The sequence below is a fragment of the Herpailurus yagouaroundi genome, unplaced genomic scaffold (genome assembly GCF_014898765.1).
Source record: "Herpailurus yagouaroundi ecotype Mexico unplaced genomic scaffold, PumYag 140, whole genome shotgun sequence".
Lineage (NCBI taxonomy): Eukaryota > Metazoa > Chordata > Mammalia > Carnivora > Felidae > Herpailurus > Herpailurus yagouaroundi.
The window spans coordinates 85,047,619-85,070,399 of record NW_024412395.1 but is presented as its reverse complement, the minus strand read 5'-3'; the positions used below and the strand labels follow the sequence as shown (position 1 = coordinate 85,070,399).

At 39.9% G+C, this 22,781-nt stretch overlaps 1 protein-coding gene across 4 annotated transcripts in view; it reads right to left on the bottom strand.

The window, feature by feature from the left end:
* Positions 1-22,781, bottom strand: part of ADAM23 (ADAM metallopeptidase domain 23) — a 188,659-nt gene that overhangs the window by 80,587 nt on the left and 85,291 nt on the right. For all 4 annotated transcript variants that reach the window (XM_040476005.1, XM_040476003.1, XM_040476002.1 and 1 more), the window contains 3 exons: positions 11,945-12,008; positions 2,212-2,294; positions 954-1,017 (listed from right to left, as the gene is read on the bottom strand). In XM_040476005.1, coding sequence (XP_040331939.1) covers positions 954-1,017; positions 2,212-2,294; positions 11,945-12,008 — 211 coding nt within the window. The remainder of the gene's footprint in view (positions 1-953; positions 1,018-2,211; positions 2,295-11,944; positions 12,009-22,781) is intronic.

Sequence of the window (22,781 nt, the reverse complement as noted above, 5' to 3'; positions counted from 1 at the left end):
AAAAACTGAGAACAAACTGAGGGTTGATGGGGGGTGGGAGGGAAGGGAGGGTGGGTGATGGGTATTGAGGAGGGCACCTTTTGGGATGAGCACTGGGTGTTGTATGGAACCAATTTGACAATAAATTCCAAAAAAATAAAAAATAAAAAAAATAAAATAACCACTTGGAATTAATCCTGCTAAAAGTTAGGGACCTCTACTCCAACCACCTCGTAAGTAATAGACGCTTGCTATCCTGCTCTCTATCCCTGGCCCACTCGTGGCCTGGGATGGAAGACTGCCCTGCCTCTGGCTTACTGCCCCACCAGTATTCCCAGGATTACTTAATTCCCTGTATGTAATAAATCCCATGACTGTACTTCCCCTGTGTGAGTGTACTGGAACAGCATCGTCAATCCAAACAACCATGGATTTCACTTTCCTGAAGTGGGAGCTCGGATGCTAAGGGAGCCACCTGCTGAGCCTAAGTAGGTGGCTTGTGTTCCCCCATTCAGCAGGTCATAATCTGCATATTCTAAATTCAACACACCAGCACCAGCTTCTCAACATACCTGGGATGTGCAATTTAAACTTCAAAACTCACGGTGTCATTCTACGTTTGAAAAAATGTGTTGCATATAAATGCACACTGACATCCGCTTAATATTCTTTATGGCTCAAAGGCAAAGATGATAAAAGAATAAAACACCATGGGGCGCCTGGGTGGCTCAGTCAGTTAAGCGTCCGACTTCGGCTCAGGTCATGATCTCGCAGTCTGTGAGTTCGAGCCCCGCGTCGGGCTCTGTGCTGACAGCTCAGAGCCTGGAGCCTGTTTCAGATTCCGTGTCTCCCTCTTTCTCTCTCCTCCCCCGCTCATGCTCTGTCTCTCTCTTCTCAAAAATAAATAAATGTTAAAAAAATTTTTTTTTTAAAAAGAATAAAACACCATAAGGAAACTAAGGTCACAGACTTACTTCATCATGAATCAGCTCCAGTGGTTCTATCATATATACAAAGGTATTATCTTCAAACATACCACTACAAGACAAGAAACCACACAAGGAGAAAATTAATAAATATGGCAAACAGCAAGAAACAGCAAATGAGCTTCATATTGCATCTTTAAAAATGAAGAGTATATCTGGACAAATGTCTTTATACTGCCCCAAATCTAATTCATGTATCTGTATGGAATCCCACTGTGGTCTCAGCACTATACTAGACAGCAGATAGGCTACAGGAAGTATTAAAGTGTATCCCACAAGCATACATATTATAAATGTTATAATTGATTTTTGAAACAAAATGGACAGATCAGACGATTAATCTGGAACAAGACTATTCATACAGTTCCAGTATGTCAAGTTATAATTCCAGACAATGTACAACTAGTACAAATTTCTTGTTACACAAATCTAACATCATCTATAAGAAAATAGGTAATTTGTGCATTAGAATAATCTAAAACCATCTGATTCTGGGGTGCCTGGGTGGCTAGATCAGTTGAGCCTCCAACTCTTGATTTCAGCTCAGGTCATGATCTCACAGTTCATGGGATCGGGCCCCGCATGGGGCTCCGTGCTGACAGCGTGGAGCCTGCTTGGAAACCTCTCTCTCCCTCTCTGTTTGCCTCTCTCCCTCTCATTTTAACAAACTTTAAAAAAATAAAACCATCTGATTCTGAAGACGAAAACAGAAGTATACTTATGGCTGCAAATCGTGAATTTCCATTAAGCAGTATGACTCTGTTGCATTTAATTTTGAGAGGTATAGCAAGATAAGATTTTCAAGATCCTTTTCCACCCCATGGCCACAACTAGATCCTTACATCAAGTGTTACTATTTGCATCCAAAGGGTGTTTAAAGAGGTTTTTCTAGAGACTGCCTTGAAGTCGATGTACGAACTTCTCTCTTTGGCCCCCCATCCTCACCTGACCAATACCACCTGACTGCTTGTCCTCTGTCACACACTTCTGGGAAACCTTCCTGGATCTTCCTGGTCACCCCGTAAGTCCCTGATGCTCCCCTTCACAGTTCCAATTACCAGAATGGCAATTAAATATTAATCTGTGTAATCACTTGTTTAATCTCTGAATCTCCTGCAAACTTTAAATGTTAACAGAATATGGGACCAGCCCAGAAGATTGACTACAACAAACATCTGTGAAAGAAAAGATGGAAACGGTGAATGGATGAAAGCAAATTCACCCTCCCATTGAGAATCCCACATACTGAAGTCCGTTGCAGGTTGAGAGAGCTGCTCTGGAGTCCTTGACACCTCGGATGCTTCCGTGATAGTAACAGTGCTCCCCACCCTACAAAGCAGAAGGGTTAATTGATTAACAAAGCTTTCTTTGTCATCATTCACTCTTAAAGAAGCTTCTGTGAACCAAAAGAATGGCAAAGATGGTCCTAGAAGCTGCTCTTGGTTGATATGAAATCTGAAAAGGCACTAAGCAATTTTTCAGCTTTTCTATAATGATGTTGTGTTATTAAATTTAATGGAGAAAAAAAACCATAACAGGAATAAAAAACCAAAGCAACTGGTACAACTTATGCACTTTTTGTAAACATGTAAGGGAGTAGATACGTACCTGATGTTGTTATGGAATAAGGTCTTCTACCTACCTGAGGAGAGACCCCAAAGGTGTTGCCAATAATTGTGTTTGATGGAAAGCTACGTAAAACCTTATTATTTGCCTTCCTACCTTTTAAATTAGTTTAAAATTTTTTCGGAAGTATTATATGAACTTAACTTTCAAATTCAAGTAGTAAGTACAAGGCCTATTTAAAAAAAATAGAGCAGTTACTTTCTCCCTCTCTCCCCACCTCCATGGCAACCATCTTTAACTCTCTTATCGATTTCTCCTTCTGTTTACCTGTGTATTTCTCAATGGAATATTTATACTGCTACATCCTGGTTTATTTCACTTCAGAAATTATCTTCCTAATGTAGAATCGAAAACCTCTCTTGCTCCCAATACATGCCAATCCACATCACCAGTTTTTGGTTAAATTGGTATTTAGTGTTTTCATTATGACTCTGCACATACTGTTCACAGCTGTGTCACTATGATTACATTTTCGTTCTTGCTCCACTTTTAATTTTTTGAGATGTTTTGATTCGTTTATTTGCTGGCTTATTTTCCCATGTATTGAGCACTTACATCTTTCTCACTGTCTCAAATATTATCTACAACTCCTCTCCTATGGTCAGACATATCGGGTAATTTATCACATGCATTTTACTCCTAGAGACAACCCTCTTGTCTCCCCTCAACCTCCGGCCAGACCTGATGCAGAGCCACCAACCAGGAGTTCTGTGTAGGGTCATCCTGGAAAGTCTTCTGCCTCCCTTCTATATAGAATCCTAGACCCCATGTCTTTTCCATCCATGATTTCACCTTCCCTTTTTTTGAAGGTACACATCTTCTGGTACTTTCTTGAAAAAGTGATCATGGAAGATAGATTTGGTGAGAACTTGCACATATAAAATTTTCTTTTTCTATCTTCACCCTAGATCAATCATTTGGATGGGTAGAGAATCCTAGATTGGAAATTACTTTCTCTTGGCATTTCAACAGCATTGTGCACAACTTCTAATGTTGCTGCTGAGAAATGGATGTTATTCTCATGTTAGATATTTTTTTATAAAATAGAATTTCCCCTTTCAAGAGAAATGGAGGGAATTTTACTTATCCCCATTTTTATGAAATCTCATGACATGCTTTGGAGCAGGTCTTTGCTTTTTCACTGTGCTGAGCATTCTGTCAAACCTTTTAATCAAGAAAATGCAGAGGTGCCTGAGTGGCTCAGTCAGTTAAGCATCTGACTCTTCGTTTCTGCTCAGGTAATGATCTCGAGCCCCATGTCAGGCTCTGTACTAGCAGTGGGAACCGTGGTTGGGATATTCTCTCCCCCCCCTCCCTCTCTCTCTCTCTCTCTCTCTCTCAAAATAAATAATGAACATTTAAAATTGTTTTAAAAAAGAAAATGCATGAACTTCAGTTCTAGGAAACCTTTATTATTTCTCTGATAATTCCCTCCTTTCCATTTTTCTCTATAAATGGAGCTCTTCTATTAGAGTAGAGAAGTGATGTCTGCCTGGCTATATGGCTGTAAGTGCCCTCCACACACACTTTCAATCAACCCTTCTGTTTTCATGTGTCTTCAATTCCTGGCTCTTCAATTGGCTTGCTTCTTCTTGGTTTTCCCCTAATGGAAATTAGCAGAACAGACGAAGCGCAAACCCCACAGTTACCCCTCATCCACCTGCTTTCTATCTCCCAAAATTTTATGGATACCTCTTGTCTGCAGTATTTTCTTCTCCTTTCTTTGTCCTTGTGGGTTTATATCCTTTTTTATTCTTTAACTATTATTTGAGTAGGTTAATGGGATGGAATAGAGATAAATATAAGCATTGAGTCCACTGTTTAACCAGAAGCTTCTTATTGGTTTTCTTAAATAGAATGTACTGGACACACTTTGACTTTTCTCGATGATTTACAGTTATTTTGATCACTGCTCATTATACTGTACTACCATAGTCTCAGAGGCTCGTCGGTGACTAAGGGTGTCTACCCATACATCAAATGACCACTCCCCAACCAACTCAGTTTCTTTCCTCCTCGAGACTATAATACACATTTCCAATGCTGGTTGTCTAAATTTTGTATTTCAACCTTGTTAATATCTTGTAAAAGGTTGCATTTGTATAGGGCTTGGTTCTCAAAAAGCAACCTTTTATATAAATATTGATGTGTATGTAATATGACAAATTTTATTTGCATAGTCAACACTGGGACTTATAAGGACAAATGGTATCACACATCTCAGCAATTTGGGAATCCGGGTCGATATTCTGCAATTAAATTCCAAACTCTTCACATGATTCTAAAAACAACCACAGGGACCTGTAAATTCCATCAAACTGGTTATTTAGCACTTTGTATCACACCAAAAGGCTATCTTAAGTCAGGTGATTATTAGAAAAGCATAGCAAACCCTGTCATAGTTACCTGACCTTTCTAAGAAAAGCTCTATTTCCCAGATTTTCCTAAAAATAATCTTTTTTCTCCCAGAAAATATTTCCAAGTACTTTCTTAGACTTAAGCTTCATTCACATTGGAAACTGAAGGTTGATGCTCTCTCAGTACAAAGGTCATTGCTAGTTGTTTTAATTAAGATAGGATATTATCTGAAGGAATATGTTCTCCATGTATATGAAGGTGAATCACCATATTTTCTGAACCTTAAATAAGACTTGAGGTAACATGAAATCCCTGATGGTTGTTATCATTAGAAAGCTTGAACATCTAAATTCTATAGTTATATTAAGCACTGTGAGCAATTTGGCAGACTCTAAGTTAGTATTAGTATTTGGTAGTATTCGAGGATTTTCCGAGTTTCTTATTACTAAATATGTAAGTTTTTAAGAAAGCATTACCATACAAATACTATTTGGCGACTCTCCAGATATATGTAGCCTTTTATAAATACCAGTGCAAAGTAACCTATTGAAGTATTTCATATCCAGTAAGTCCTAACCGAGAAGAGGCATTTCCTCTTGGGTAACAGCGATAATAGTGCAAAGAGGCCACTCCCAGAGAATTTGTGAGCAATGACATTGGATAGTCAGCTCTGGGGGTGCCTTCCACCCAAGGATCGAACCATCTTGAACACTCATTGTCTCACAGTAACTACTATCTCCATGTACAGATAGGGAGACACAAAGTGCTAAAAGACTGCTAAAGACAGCAAGAAACCAAACTGAATGCCACGTTTTCAGGCTCTCGAGTTAGTGTTTCTTTCCCCAGTTGGGAAGGACTCAGACAGTTCTATAGCACTGCCCAGCCACTTCCAGATCAGCACTTGTGAGCACATCACAGATCTGTGACTAGGCCAACAGCAGGCAGGACAACCCAAATGGGCTCATTCAGCACATGACATAAGTCTATATGAGTCCCCAGGCATCAGCATATTCGAATTCAAAACTGTCCGTTGGTTATTTAAATTCAACAAATACAGAGCATCTGATACATGGAAATTATTGGCCACTCGAAGGAACTTAAAAATCCTAGTACATATGCTCCCCAACCTACCACTGCCACACAGGTGAACATTCTGCAAGTCAGATAACGCTTAAATAATAGCAACTGTGCTCCAGGAGGTTTCCAAGCTCAGAACCCCATTGGAAACCACCAGGCCATTCCTGCAAGTAATGGAACACTGTGTATCCTTTAAAACACTTCCTAATCAGAGGTGGCTTGGGATAACAGCTCTGTGAGTCCAATGCTAACAACGTGTAGGGGGAAACAAAGATTTGGTTCCCTGGTATTATCAATCAAATGACAGAAACAGTTTGATTCTACTCACTTTAAATACAACCTATTGGAAAATAGAACCTATTGTTTCAATTTGATTTATTCTAAAATTGCTCTACCTTTGTGTCTGTTTAACTAGCTCACCTGCACGTCTCAGTAAAGGTCTGCCAACCAGTTATTATTATCGTCATTGCTTAAAAAGCTCAAATAAACTCCTGTCCTTCTGGGTAAACATTTGAGAAAAAAACTACACAGGTCTTAACTCACGAATGTGTATATTTTGATATTCCAGGTGCTGAATATAATAATGAAATATGACACTCTGTTCAAATGATTATTCTACATGCATATCTTTAGATTCAAACTTATCAATCATCAGGGTCTATCAATCTATTTAACACGTCAGATGGCTGATAGCAAAAGAGAAAAAGATATCTTTCCCTGGACACATATACCTGAATTTGAATATCGCAGCATAAGGAAACGAAAAAAGTTTTTCAGAAAATCAGGGAACTTGCGACCCCAATACCAATTTAGTTTACCTTCATTAAACCCAATAGGAGAAAAATATTCAAGTATTAAAACAGTTTAGCTATACCAACACTATGTAAATTTTTAACAGTTCATACAAAATTATCCTATTCAAACTTAAAATAGCTTTGTGAGGACCCACTGTTGTCTGCTCTCTTGAATTTTTTAAATTTCCCTGCCAGGAGCCATGCCCACAGAGGCTCATTTTCCTCCAATAGGAATCCCTGCCAAGAACGCTTCAGGAAGAAGTGAGCTTGAACTGAGCCATGGTGATGATTTGATTTTTAAAAAAAGCACAAATACTTCTAGGAGGGTGATGTGATTACAGTGATAAAGAAAAGAACAAAGACCGGGATTTTTATCTGCGTGGTTCACTGATGTACATCCAGTACCTAGAAGAGGGACTAGATCACAGTAAGCTAAATCGGTGTGTGTTTAATGAATACGGATGACTTATTTATGAGCCTGAATGACAAGACCAATCTTAAAGGAGCAAAGGATTCATGTTTTTGAGAAGGTGGGTACGTAAGTCCCCATTCCCCACCCGAGGGGTTATGTTTTCTTTAAGATATAACTGACAAGCCAGAAAATTCACCCTTTTGAAGAGTATAATTCAGTGGCCTTTAGTACACTCACAGAGTTATGCTACCATCACCCCTAATTCCAGGATATTTTCAGCACCTCAAAAGGAAATCTCATACCCATTAGCGGTCACTTCCCATCCCTCTTTACCCCAGCCCTCGCAGCCATATCCTACCTTTGGTCTTCATGGATTCGCCTATTCTACACATTTTGAATAAATGGAATCATATAGCATATGGTCCTTCATGGCTGGCTTCTCTGACTTAGCATAATGTTTACAAGATTCATCCGTGCCGTACCTTGTATTCGTACTTCATCACTTGTGGCTGAATAGTATTCCCTTGTGTGGCTATATCACATCTTATTTATTCATCAGTTGATGGCCATTTGGGTTGTTTCCACTTTTTTGAATAATTACGAATAAGGCTGCTGTTAACATCCACGTCCAAGTTTTTGCTTAACCCTATGTTTTCAGTTCACTTGGATATCCACTCGGGAGTTGAACAGCTGGGTCATAGGTAATTCTCTGCTTCACTTTTTGAGGAACTGTCAGGATGTTTTCCAAAGCAGCTCCAACATTGTACATTCCTACCAGAAGTAGATGAGGGTCCTACCTCTTCATGTCCTCACCAACACTTAACTGTTGCCAGCACCTTGGTTACAGGTATCCTAGAGTGTGTGAAGCGGTACCCACACAAGTTTAAAAATCAAATGAGAGAGTGACCCAGGGCTGAAACAGGACTGAAACAGATCAAAGTGCCACCTTAATTTTTGATATACCAGAGGAGAGGATTAGCTGAGAATCCAGTAGGTCTGCTAATGCTTCACTCGTGAGGTGGCTACACTTACCAACCCAGGGGTAGACAACACGGAACAACAAACCCCCACCACCACCACCACCACACACACACACACACACACACACACACACACACACACACAAACACACACACACACATACACCCTGGGCTGCCACTGTGCAACTTACAGTGTGGAAAAGTACAGAAATTGTGCTCTTCCTATAAGGAAATGGACACCATGAAAGACAGGAATAAGAACTACACAGACATACCCAACTCCTTCCCATCGGTTGAACTGCTCTTCCTTCTAGGGTGGGAGTGAGCAAGGGGGCAGGAAGAAGCCACGGTGAGTAAACAGAGCCAGGAAAGGGCCTTTTCCCCACCCAATAATGATAAAGAGTAATAACGTAGAGGGAAGCGGGGATAGGAGTCCAGCATCAATCTGTTGAGGCTCACATTGCTGGCCAGCTGATAGTTCTTTTCATCAGCAGAATTGAAACCAAAGTATTAGTAAGCGCTCAAAGTGATTGGTTCACGTAACAGGGACTTAACAGAAATATGTTAAAGTTGAAAAGTACTTTTACACTTTCATACTGATACCTAATTCTTTTACAAGAACTAAAACGGTAAAAATTAACTCGTTTTTAGTTAGGCTCATCAACAAAGTTGATCAACAAATCAACGAAGTTATTTTGCCATATAGTGTGTGTAAAGCACCGTGTAGGAACTCTAACAAAAGCTCTTGCTCTGTGGAAGGCAGAACCAAAGTTCTTCCATATTCATACTGATGCCTGGCACCTATTCTATCCTGACTACTTAATTTGTTTACCTCTCCAGTTCCTATCTTTGCTTCACAAGGAAAGAAGTCCTTATACCCCACTTTTGTCCAATAAAAATAAAAGCCTAAGACATTGGTCTTTCTTAGCAAAAAGTGGGAACTAGGTAGAGGCTTGGTAGTGATGAAGCAGGAACTAGACAAGCTTCTCCAAGGGGGGATTCATCATTCTATCTGAAATAATTTCCAGAATATTTTAAATGTCCACATTTATATTTAAGGTCAAAGCCAAATAAGCTTTGTATTCTTTCCATTTCTTTCCAAGTAATTCTTTCGTGTGTGTGTGTGTGTGTGTGTGTGTGTGTGTATGTATACATATACTTTTGTCTAAATAGTTTGAAGCCTTTGGAAGAAAAGTTGCACACTGGGTTGAAACAGGTTTAATGAATCTAATCATCTTTACATGTTAATTTCCTTCACTGGTACTCTGTGAAACAAAGAAAACAAAGATTTTCTTAACATGTAAGGCAATGTGAAGTTTAAAAAGAAAGTTTTAAAAACCGTGTGTAACTGTAGTGGGAGTGTGGTGGATCTAAATAAACTTTCAAAAAGAAAAACTATCAGTATGTACCAAAAGCCTTTAAAGAAAAGTACCAATTCTTTGACACAGAAAATCCCATTCTCAGAATTAATCCTTAAGCAATTATTAAAGATGTGCCCAACATGTATCAGGAGGGCCTTTCCTTATAATTATTTGTATAGTGAAAGTTTGGGAACAATCTAAATGTCTATTACTATGGGATTTCAAAATAAATTATGGCAAATTAATAGGAAAGAATATTATGTATTTTTAGAAATAAAAGTCTAGAGGATTATTTAATATGCTAAAATGTTTATAATGTTATTAGCTTTCTTAAAAATTCTGCTTCAAGGGGCACCTGGGTGGCTCAGTTGGCTAAGCGTCGGACTTCAGTTCAGGTCATGATCTCACAGTTCGCAAGTTTGAGCCCTACATTGGGCTCTGTGCTGACAGCTTAAAGCCTGGAGCCTGCAGATTCTGTGTGTGTGTGTGTGTGTGTGTGTGTGTGTCTGCCCTTTCCCTGCTTGCGCTCCCTCTCTCTCTCTCTCTTGCTCTCTCTCTCCCAAAAAGAAATAAAAACTTAAAAAAATTTTTTTATTTAATTCTGCTTCAAGATAGTGCACCATGTCAACTCAGTTTCTGGGGTATATATGTAAATATAGACACATAAAAAACAGACTGTTATGCTTAATTCATTATATCGGGAGAAAATAAGTTTGGAAATGTGACCTGTTTGGAGAAAATGAGGCATAAATAAGAGAAAAGCAATGAAAACGAAAACAAACTGCAGTAAACACTTCCTTTGCCAGAGTTTAAATGCCCTTTCTTTTAAATTCTAGTTATAACTGATATGAGATTCGATGTGTCTTGTTGATGACAAGGCTTCCTTCTGGGACCTCTAATAACCTCTGGAGGCCAATTAGCTACTCCGATTCTAAAAAAAAAAACTGACTGAACTTGTTAGTGAGAAGTTTGACTCAGGTTACTGTGGCCTGGAAAGGTGGCTCCTTTGCTGAGTTCATAAAGTTCTCATGCAATCTTCTCTACTCCAGACTCATGATTCAGCATCCGCAGTGCTCGGGGCCCTGGCACAGCTGACGGAAGCTTCGGTTTGTACAAATGCCAGAAAGCACCGTTCCCGTGCTTGATTTAGCATTTCTGCTTGCTTTCCACAGCATTAACTTTTAGGGAGATTCAACAACCCCCAAGATGAAGCCTCAGGCAAGAACTGACAGAATAGTAAGAATAATAACTGAAGTCCTTAATCTGCGACATAAAATTCAGAGGTTTAAAACACACATCAAATTACAAATGTGCCCACTTAATCGCACAGTTGTAAATCCTGAGAAATTCCATAACCCCCTGGGCAGTGTTTACAATTAAGGTCACCCACAAATATTTGCTGAGAGGCTGTCACACTGGAAAAACCCAGTTCTTGCTGTACAACCCAGCAAGCCCACACATAAAAGGCCCACTTCTGTGCCAATACTCATTAGCAATATGGCGGGGGGGGAGGGGAAGGAATCCAGTGTTTCCCACTATATTTTCTTTCCCTATTTCCTCTCCTGTACCTGTGGTATCCACCCTGCAGACACTGCTTAGGCTCAGTGGCACTCCGTAGACTTCCTACAAATCAGAGTCTCTGAATGTAGCCATTCCAGGGATATTCATCCTGACTGGTGGAGATGACTGTCTTCCTTACATACAAATAACCTCATTTTAATCTAAACCTGCTTGCTCCTTATTGACATTCTGTTAAGAGAACGGTTAAACTCCAACTAAGGAAATCAAGTACCCAATTACCTTTGTATTACAATGCATGGGGGCCTTGAGTAGGTTGATTTGTCTTCTTTCGGCCTCAATTTCTTGCTTTGCACAACAGAAACAATAATATCCATCTCCAAAACTGTTGTGAAGGTCAACAGGGAGAGTGTTCCCTGAATCTCCCTTCCCCAACCTGACCTCTGCCCTTCTTGGGCACCAAAGTCACTTGGACTGAAGAGTCATTCTAGTAGTCCATCCAGTCTTGTGATTCAGATTCTATGACCATGAGTTGGTTGCCTACTCCTTGAAGGTATTGATATGGAACTGTATAGCTCTCCATACCATCCACTGACAGAAGATAACAGTATGTATAACCAAAACAATAATTATATCTTTATGGGCCTGAATCCGCAGAATCTCCAGTGTTATCTCAAACATTTGTAAGTCTTAACAAATTTATCCTAAACTTTTTTGAAATTTAAAAATAGTACCCTTGTACAAGAGAAGAGATAATTTTATTGAGACAGACATCAAAACGATGCAGTGTGCAATGAACGATCCTATGATTGAGTATATTTATGCTACAGGATTCCCATGTTATTAACCATACCTTAGAGTACTGTGGTTTCCCATTTTCATAGTGGATCTCCACATAATCAGAAGACAGCAAACCACTACAAAGGAAAGAAAATAGAGTGATTTCTGCATCTAAGACACTTGGAGGTTTAAAAATAATCAGCTCAACAGACGTCTGCAAGGAGCCTATAAACCACAAAGAGCTGCAGTCCACAATAAGAACAGGTTCTCATCAAAAGCCTCGATTGTTATCCAGGAACAAATCATTCCTCACTCTGTTTACAAAGACAAAATATAGATAACATAAGAATGAATTCTTTTTATTCACATGATGCATCATTTGACTGATAGGTTCACTGATATGGAACAAACAGAAAAAGCCAGTAACAGGAGGAGACAGACCCTATAAAAATCCCACAATTATGCTCTAAATAACTGGAATCTCAAAACATAATCACTGAGGAAAAGTATAGAGTAAAAATATTTTAGGCTTTTCAGGCCACACAGTCTCCGTCACAACTACTCAACTCTTCTGAGTTAGCACAAAACCAGACACAGGCAATGTAAACAAATGAGCATAGCTATATTCCAACAAGACTTCATTTATGCACACTGAAATATGAATTTCACACAATTTTCATGTGTCATGAAATTGTTTCTTCTTTAATTTTTTCAACCATTTAAAAATGCAAAAAAAAAAAAAAACATTCTTAGCTTGAGGACTGTACAAAAACAGGTATGCTAGATGTGGCCTACGGGCCATAGTTTGCCAACCCCTAGAATAAAATGACAGTTAACAACATAGACTTTGAATCAGGCAAAGCAGGATTTAAAGCCTATCTCGGCCCCATATTGGTGGTGTGACCACGGGCAAGTTATCCACCTCAGCCTTTCCATGAGTCAAATGGAGGCGACAGAGAGTACGAATCTCATGGGATGTTGGAGAGTTAATGAAAGCACATGCATGGCTTAGCCCAGAGCTCAGCACCAAGTACGTGCCCAGCGATGAGCTCTGAGGCCATCACTGCTTTTATTTCAATTCAGCTTCTTCAAACACATTTCTTCCTACACATGTGGGGAATGCAAAATACGAGCCTCGCAAAGAGCACGGCACTATTAGGGCATCCGGGTTCCTCTCTGGGCTCTGCGACTACAAATGCTGATGACAAATGATGACTCACATGTGCTGACCACTCACTATGTTCGGGCACTGCACAAGGGCTATAAAGAGTTCAATTCATTTCATCCGAATGGTAAGTGGAGGACAGAAGTAGGCTCTACCATGTATGAGCCAGATGTGTGCTCTAATTGGAGGCCTCCGCTTGCTTTTCTGCAAAAGGATGGGCTGGAGTAGATGATTCCTCAGGTCCCTTCCTATGCTGACATTCTATTTTCTATGATTCTGCCTACGTGTAGGTTTTCTTGGTAGGAAGTCTTGACACTACCTCTTTAACAGAAGTATGGAAGAACTCAGTGGTTTTGCATCATTTTGAGAACTGTGCCTGATGCAGTTCTAACATGCCCCAGTGAGGAAGGCTGGAGGCAGCCTGGAGCCAGTCAACAGAGGGGGAGGCCCACATGCGCATCCAGGATAGTCCCCACGTAAGCCGAAGGCCAACCTTTACAACACAGAAATAAGGCAGATGCTGGTACGCTTTTCTACTGAAATTACTAATCAAATGTATATCTACTGATGTTTCTACATTTGAAACTAAATTATGGGTACATCTACTCATTCCCTTTTAAAAATCTTGGGGCACCTGGGTGATTCAGTTGGTTGAGCATCTGACTTTGGCTCAGGTCACAATCTCACAGTTCATGAGTTCAAGCCCCACGTCGGGCTCTCTGCTGTCAGTGCAGAGCTGTCTTTGGAGCCTCTGCCTCCCTCTCTCTCCCCCTCTCCCACTCGAGCTCATTCTCTCTCTCAAAAATAAACTTTTTTTTTTTTTTTATTAAATCTAAGTAGGAGTCAATGTAAGGACATCTTAACTCTATGTACTTAAAAATACCTGGCAGGGTGTAGAAACTTCTTTCATATCTAGTTAATTAAGTCAGCTACCAGCACTGTGAATATACATAAACAAGGCTATTGATGGTAACATTTCTCTGAGGAGGCAGAGGGGCTTCACTAACTACCCTCTAATTATCTCTCTCTACAGTTAATGCATTATTTTCAAGATTCTCAACCACACAATCACTGAAGCATGTCTAAGAGTTGAAAACAAAGTTATTTGCTTGTGATGACAAAGGTATTCTAACCATTGATTGCCAAATCTGATAAAGGTCACTTTTTTTTTTTAATGCTTACTTTTGAAAGAGACAGAGAGACAAAGCATGAGCAGGGGAGGGGTAGAGAGAGAGGGAGACACAGAATCCGAAGCAGGTTCCAGGCTCTGAGCTGTCAGCACAGAGCCCAACATGGGGTTCGAACTCACGAACCATGAGATCATGACCTGAGCCAAAGTCGGTTGCTTAACCGACTTAGCCTCTCAGGTGCCCCTGATAAAGGTCACTTTAATTATCCTACTTACCCCTTTTAAAGGGCTTTTCCCTCACTGTGGACATCTAACATCTCCTGCATTTGAGAGTCTCAAAAAATAAAAAAAAGAGACTTCTAGAGGGGCCTGTGACAGACACTGAGCTGAACGTAACACCATACGCTCCTGTCACCGCACCATTTTACTCTCCACCTCCTATAAAAAGCACCACCTTCCCATTTGCTCCATCCTTTCTTCCTGTCTGATCACGGCACTCTCCCTTAACACTGTTTCTGTCACTCAACGCATCATCTTTAGCACGTGGCATAATCCCTAGCACATGGTAGGCCCTTAACCAACACCTGCTGAGTAATCAAACATCTGCCAACATCTACTATGTGCCAGGCCCACACTACGGGCTGGGAGGCTGAGATGAAGAATGCAACTCTCTGAAACTGCCACTAAACAAAATCAGCACAAATGTATGACATTAGTCGTCTCACCCTAAATATTATCTGTAATCTCCCTAAAAGTGAATTAACAACCAAATGTAATCTGATCATAAGCCTTTTTTAAAATTATTTTTAATGTTTATTTATTTATTTGAGAGAGAGAGACAGAGAGCGTGAGCACGCAGGGGAGGGGTAGAGAGAGAGGGAGACAGAATCCCAAGCAGGGTCCATGCTATCAGCACAGAGCCTGATGTGGGGCTCGAACCTATGAATCACAAGATCGTGAGCTGAGCTGACACCAAGAGCCGGACGCTTAACCAAATGAGCCACCCAGACGTCCCTGATTGTAACAGTTTTAAAGTAATTTTGAAGTAAGATCTTTCAGCTGGACAAGTAACACTGGAAAGAAGAAATGAATAATTAAGCATGCAGCAGTGTGTCCCCAGCCCCACCCAGGGGAGAAAGAGCAGGTAATCTCAAGCTCTGGACGCCTAAGGATGAGTTGTCCTGCAGTCCCTGCTTGCAGATGCCCTTCAAGGCATTTCCCCCACCTCTGCTAGCCTGGTTGCCCCAGTAGAATGTCCTGTGGAATCAGAATGTTCTCACCTGCCAATGCTAATCTACATGGCAATTGTGGTCCCAAGCATAAATGGTCATTTTGCTTTGTCAGTCAGCCAGTGGGGTGCTTAATTACTTGCAGAAACCGATAAAAGGGAGTTTTGGAACACCCTAAATTCTGAAATAAACATCCTTTTCTAATCATTTAAGTTACAGAAAAACTATATACAATGGCTACTACAATGCTCTTCATGACAGTTATCTGGTGAAAGACGGATGATCCTTGGAAGTAAAGGGATAAACGCAGGACGAAGTTCAAAGCAAGGTGGAAAAGAGCAGAACTGGAATCCGGAAATTCTCTTTAACCCCCTCACTCTGCACCTTTGTGGTCAATCTGTATGACAGAGGTAGCAAAAACAACATGAACTCTAGAGACAGACAGAATGTGATTTTACTCAAATATGAAGGACAAGGGTGAGCACCTTGAAGATCCTGAACTCTAAGAGCAGGAGAATGGTAAGACTATTAAAACAGGGCACGGTGAGCTAAGAATCAGACTAGTGAAGGGAGCTGTGGTAGAAATAATGCCATGTAGCCACCATATCCCATTTCATTTTCCCCTTCCTGGCACAGGAAGACTATATTTCAAAGTTTCTCCAGCAGTGAGGCTGAGGCCAAGAGACTGAATTATGGCTCATAAGAGAGAACAGGAAGTGAGGTCTACGCCTCTGGTGTGGCCATTATATTCCATGCAGGATTATCCAAAGTCTCTCTTCCATGGCGGCTCTGGAAGCCACATGCCCCAGATGGCATAGCTGTAAGATGGGTGCAGCCTAGGTTCCTACATCCTGACCTGGAGAAACGCTTCCTAGGAAAGCCACTCAACTTGTATTAGACCATAATGTGTGGGTAAGAGACAAAATTTTATAGTGTTAAATCCCAGATTTCATCTTTATTACAGAAACATGGCCTCAACTATCCTAATTCCAAAATTTATCAGAAAGAAATATTTAGAAATTTAACGTTTAAAGAATTTCAGAATCATCAGCAAATCGACAAAGAAAGCTTCTGTAAGATCTAAGCATTGGAAATCCAAACAAAGAGAGAAATATGCCTTGGGGAGAGTCCTCAGGTCTGAGATTTACATGTCTAATGGAAGTAGGCACACGAATAATCAAGTGATCAAAACTCCCAAAGGTTTATATCTTCCAGTACAGGGAGGCTCATTATGGAGAAGCCAAAGATCCAGTAACTGGAAAAGTTAGCTACCAGGAATCCCTAGAGCCTAAAAATCTTACTAACCAAGACTGGTAGATAACTCCTAGGTTGTTTTTGGAAAATAACTTGAATCCCTTACTTTAAAGAAAGAATCCTATGCTTTCTTTTGGGTGACTCTGTCAGGAAAGGCTAAGTAAGCTAATCAAGCAAATTGCATTGTTCAGAATGAGACAATGTAAAGGTCAGTGCCTTGGGCTATAAGGAAAAATGCCAGGAAAGACAAACACTGGACCACAAGGAAACCATCTGGTCAACATGAATAAGAATAATTTACTTCCTTATTAAAAAAAAAAGTCAAACTATCAGTCTCTAGAAGCCCAGTTCTGAAGTCTACATTCACTGAAATTACTGTGTTGAGCCCTCAGAGTGTATACCTCTGATTAAAATATTGTGTGGGTTGCTAGGAGCAGAATACATTCTTCTGAAGGGACCTAGAGGCCAATAGGGCATTCCTTCACCATCAGAGCTAGGGAAAAGTCAGGAAGAAAAGAGCAAGCACCAAAGCTTAACAACTGGACGGTCATATAATTTATCATCCAAAACAGGCCATCTTGGAAGGTCAGGCTAGTCTAGGAGATGAAAAATACCTTAAAGCTGAGATGCTATTTAACCAAGAAGTCTGTGAGTATGTCTCTTTCCCAGTTGCTTTTGACCTCTGTGACTATGTTTCATATGGCCACTGTTTGAGGACAACCTTGGGCAGTCCCCTTAGGCTCTCTCTCTGAGTGTATAACATCAGGAGGTAGGTACTTGGAGAGGAGTCAGCAGTCCAAGATGCAGAAGCCAGAGAGCAATGAATCCAGATTCACTGCAGTAGACCAGACACGTCAGGCCTTGACTAGCCATGCTCCTTGTCACACGATGTCTTTGTTCTTAAGTGAACGGTAGCATAAATGTTTTAATTTAGTTCTTAGTGGTGAAACTCATAAGTTACTTGCATAGGGATTCAAAACTGGGACTGCAACAGAAGTCAACGTTTATGTGAGCAAAAGAATAAAAAATTAAATTGTGTCTAGGAAAAAAGACTGCCACTAATGTCCACTTTCATAATGTAAATTCACTCGCCTGATGACCTTCTGTTTGACAGTGCTTAGCTTCTCAATACTGGAAGCCCTGATCATCTCAAATGGCCCTTGACAGAGTCACTGGCAAAGTCTCCTGCCACCCTCTCCACCAGGCCCCACATTCATTCATTCAATAACAAACGCTGGTCACTATGGAGATTCGCAACCTCATGGGGCTTCAAGCATATAACAGCAATGTACAATGAAGCACCATGCCTGTCCCCTGTTTACACTAGAAGCTTCTCTTTTTTCCTTTTATACACGTACATATTTTTAATTCATCAAATAATTACTATTTGTATAGTAATTTGTACCTTGTATAAGGTACTATAACTTGTGATGAAGAGAGACATAGAATTTAACCTCAGTACATTCCTACAGGCATAAGCCTATGACCTTATAATTATCTTTCTGTCCTTCTATCGCTTTCCTTTTTTGAAAATAATAGGCCTAAAAGTCAAATGATCTTTCAGCCACCACTTTTCTCAGGTTTTAGGAAAAAGTTATTCATCCCACCTACAATAATTTTTATACCAAAAGTGTTTCAGCTAGAAAATATATAATCCCTTGAGTGTAAACAATACAATAAGACTTTGAAGCTGTGCTGAAGGATTGTAGGCATGAAGAGGTTGGAATTTAAGAGTGTAGAAATGCTATGTTAAGTGGGGAAAAGTAATTACAGATTGAATAGAAGCTTTGTGTTAAGTCAAACAAAGACGGCCTGCTAGGCGAGGGCTGGGAATGTGGGCATATTTCATAGGAACAGAGCTGCAGGTGGAGAAAACTCAGCATAAGCAGGATGGAGGGAGTGTAAACCTCTTTGAGGGTCACAACAGGAATTTAATGAGTTACTAAGTAGCATGAGAGGGTGCAGCTGAAATTTCAATGTGGAGGCACTCTTGCAACTCATAGGTGATGATGGCCCCATGCACCATAATACAGATAAGAACACCCTAGTCTAATATAACAGGAGACACAAGCAGCGCTGCGAGTTAATTGATAGGGAAGTAGACAAAGGAGGAGCTAGGGGAAAAAGGAGGAAGGAACTCGAGGGGATGTGAAAGCTGGTGACCACTCCCCAAGCTGGCTTGATCAGCCAAGGAGAGTAGCCAATTAAGAGTTGCCTTCTGAAAAGGTGGCATCAACAGACATCTTTAATTAAGTAAAAATGAAAGATGTTTAATTTTTCTTCCTCGGCTTTGAAGTCAGACCATATGAAGTGGCTAACACATTCCTAGCTGTGGCTGCCAATACCTCTGCAAGTGCACACCAGTAATTCTGAGATTCCTCTGTAGCAGAACTCTGGGTATTCTCATCTATGTGATTTGACCCCCACGTATCATGAAACAAAAAAGATTTTTAAACACAGGGAAAACTGAATCCAAATAAAAATGTCATACCTTTTGAACACAATTACACATAACTGAAATGCTTTGATGCACAAATTTAAAGCTAACAGTGAATATTGTCGTGTGTTGAATATTGCTAACGTGGGTGCTCTTCTGATATGCCCAACATTTCTTTTTACGACCATTAAATTTGGCACAACACACATCATAGAGAATGGATATCGACCTGTCACCCACCCCTTGACCTCCCATAACCTTGTCCAGGACAGACAGCTCTCCGCCAAGTCTAATTCTTGCCACGCCCTGAGACAAGAATTCCCCACTTGTATTTTTCATTTTATCAGGAAAACTGCACATTTGTGTACATAGTGTTCCATTCTTTCCAAGTATACATGAAATGGTAAAAAGAATAAAAAAAGAAACCAATGGAAAATCTATCAGAAATAGTAAGAGTTAAACAAGGTAGGTGCTTACAAGATAAATATGCAAAAATAAAATACAGTTTTATGTGCACAAGCAAAAACCACCTAGAAGTAGTCTAGGGAGAAAGTTTCTACCAACAATGAGAAAAACAGAAACAAATCTCATAGATGTGTTATATATGTAGATACATAAACATAAATGTACACATGTATAGATGTACATATACCCTATAACTTTAATGTTAATTCTAAACAAAATTCGGTAAGTTTTTATAATTTGACAAAATTATTCCAAAGTTCATCTCAAAACACAAATGTTTATGACCACCCAATCATTTTCCTGAAAAGCAGAGTTATAATAGGATATTACTATTCTATTACTTACATTAATATTGTAATAAGCAACATACAGAGCACTTACCTGGTAAGACAGATGGCCCAAAGGGCGGGAAAGAAAGTTCAGAAAGAAATTCAAGTTCATACCAAAAAACCTTATGTATTAAAATAATGGCATTTTAAATTGGTAAAAGAGAGAATAAAAATAAATATATATGAGACAAGTGATTTAACACTTTGGGAAAAGTCAGATCCCTAATGATATCTTAAACCAAACTAAAAATATATGCATTAAAGATATATATGTTTTAAAATAAAGCCATAAATTTGATATAAAAATACAGCTGAATGTTAGGAAGAGAGACCTTTTGAAGCATTATATTAAACACAGTAAAGAACAATAGATGTGACTACAAAAAACTTTTTAACTTACAGGAGTTAAAAAAAACCCATGAACGAAATTTCAAGGAAAACTAAGAAAAAACATTCCCAAAATATATGAAAAACAAAGGATTGCCATACTTAACACAAGAAGCCAAAATGAAAACCAATAAAAACAGAAAAACAATTCAATAGAAAATGGGCAAAGGATGTGGGCAGGCGATTCACAAAATAAAATGTGCAAAATGCAATTCACGAGAAAAAGAAAATGAGAAATACTAATGACCCTCAATTACACACAAATGCACAACTGCACTAGTAATAAAAGATCTGTAAATTAAAAAAACCGTAAGAGACCAATTTTTCCCTTCGGTTTACAAAGTAGAAATGAATAGTAGCAGCCAGAGCTGGCAAGAGTGTAGAGGAGCCCTCCACGCATTACTGTTGGGAACCTAGATTAGTATGCCTTGCTGGGACAATTTGGCAACAGTTATCAAAGTCCAAAAAACACATTCTTTTAAATCCGTAACTTTTTATAATCTCGTAAGTGCTACTTATAAAGGTTCCTTGAGGAGGGGAGCCTGGGTGGCTCAGTCGGTTGGGTGTCTGACTTCAGCTCAGGTCATGATCTCACAGTTCCTGGGTTCGAGCCGCGCACCCAGCCAGCTCTGTGCTGACAGCTCGGAGCCTGGAGCCTGCTATGGATTCTGTCTCCCTCTCTCTGTGCTTCACCCACTCACACTCTGTCTCTGTCTCTTTCTCTTTCTCAAAAGTAATAAAATAGACATTAAAAAAATTTTTAATATGAAATTTATTGTCAAGTTAGTTTCCATACAACACCCAGTGCTCATCCCAACAGGTGCCCTCCTCAATGCCCATCAACCACCCTCCCCTCCCTCCCACCCCCCATCAACCCTCAGTTTATTCTCAGTTTTTAAGAGTCTCTTATGGTTTGGCTCCCTCCCTCTCTTTTTTTTTTCCTTCCCCTCCCCCATGGTCTTCTGTCAAGTTTCTCAGGATCCACATAGGAGTAAACACATATGGAATCTGTCCTTCTCTGTATGACTTATTTCACTTAGCATCACACTCTCCAGTTCCATCCACGTTGCTACAAAAGGCCATATTTCATTCTTTCTCACTGCCACGTAGTGTTCCACTGTGTATATAAACCACAATTTCTTTATCCATTCATCAGTTGATGGACATTTAGGCTCTTTCCACAATTTGGCTATTGTTGAAAGTGCTGCTATAAACATTGGGGTACAAGTGCCCCTATGCATCAGTACTCCTGTATTCCTTGGGTCAATTCCTAGCAGTGCTATTGCTGGGTCATAGGGTAGATCTATTTTTAATTTTTCCAGGAACCTCCACACTGTTTTCCAGAGCGGCTGCACCAGTTTGCATTCCCACCAACAGTGCAAGAGGGTTCCCGTTTCTCCACATCCTCGCCAGCATCTATAGTCTCCTGATTTGTTCATTTTAGCCACTCTGACCCGCGTGAGGTGGTATCTCAGTATGGTTTTGATTTGTATTTTCTGGACACTGAATTTTGAATTTCATATTCTTTTCCTTTAACATTTATTTGTTATTGAAAGAGGGAGACAGAACGTGAGCAGGGGAGGGGCAGAGAGAGAGGGAGACGCAGAATCTGAAGCAGGCTCCAGGCTCTGAGCTGTCAGCCCAGAGCCCAACACGGGGCTCGAACTCACAACCCGCGAGATCATGAGAGCCGAAGTCAGTCGCCTAACCGACTGAGCCACTCAGGCGCCCCAATTTCATATTATTTTCACATGTCATGAAATATTCTTCTTTAGATTTTTTCAACTATTTAAAAATGTAAAAACTCAGGAGCACCTGGGTGGCTCAGTCAGTTGAGCACCGCACTTTGGCTCAGGTCAAATTTTTTAAAGGTTTCCTGAAGAAATAACTGATAAAAGCAAACACACATACACATACACACACACAGACAAAAAAAAAAAAAAAACACTAACACACATATGATGATTCTCTGATGATGATGTAGGTATGAGTCGGTTTGCATGTGCTTTTACAGACAATTGGAAAGATGTTTACAACATTGTTCAGTGAAAAAAGCAAATGAAAGAATATTACATTTGGTAACTTTTTTAAAGTTATGTTTACTTTACATAAAGAAAAAAATCTGCAACATATACACAGCCAAATGTAACAGTGAGCTATTGTTTTCTGTAGAACTTTGAATAGTTTTTATTTTCTTTTGTTTACCCGTTAATTCCTAAAGCTTTTACAATGAATATATTTCACCTTTTAAAATAAGAAACCACAATACAAGCTATATTTTTTAAAAGAAGAGAAACATGGGGCACCTAGTGGCTCAGTCAGTTAAGCATCCAACTTGGGTTCAGGTCATGATCTCATGGATCATGAGTTTGAGCCCTGCATCGGGCTCTGTGCTGACAGCTCAGAGCCTGGAGCCTGCTTCGGATTCTATGTCTCCTTCTCTCTCTGCCCCTCCCCTGTTTGTGCTATCTCTGTCTCTCAAAAATAAATAAACATTTTTAAAAAATTAAAAGAA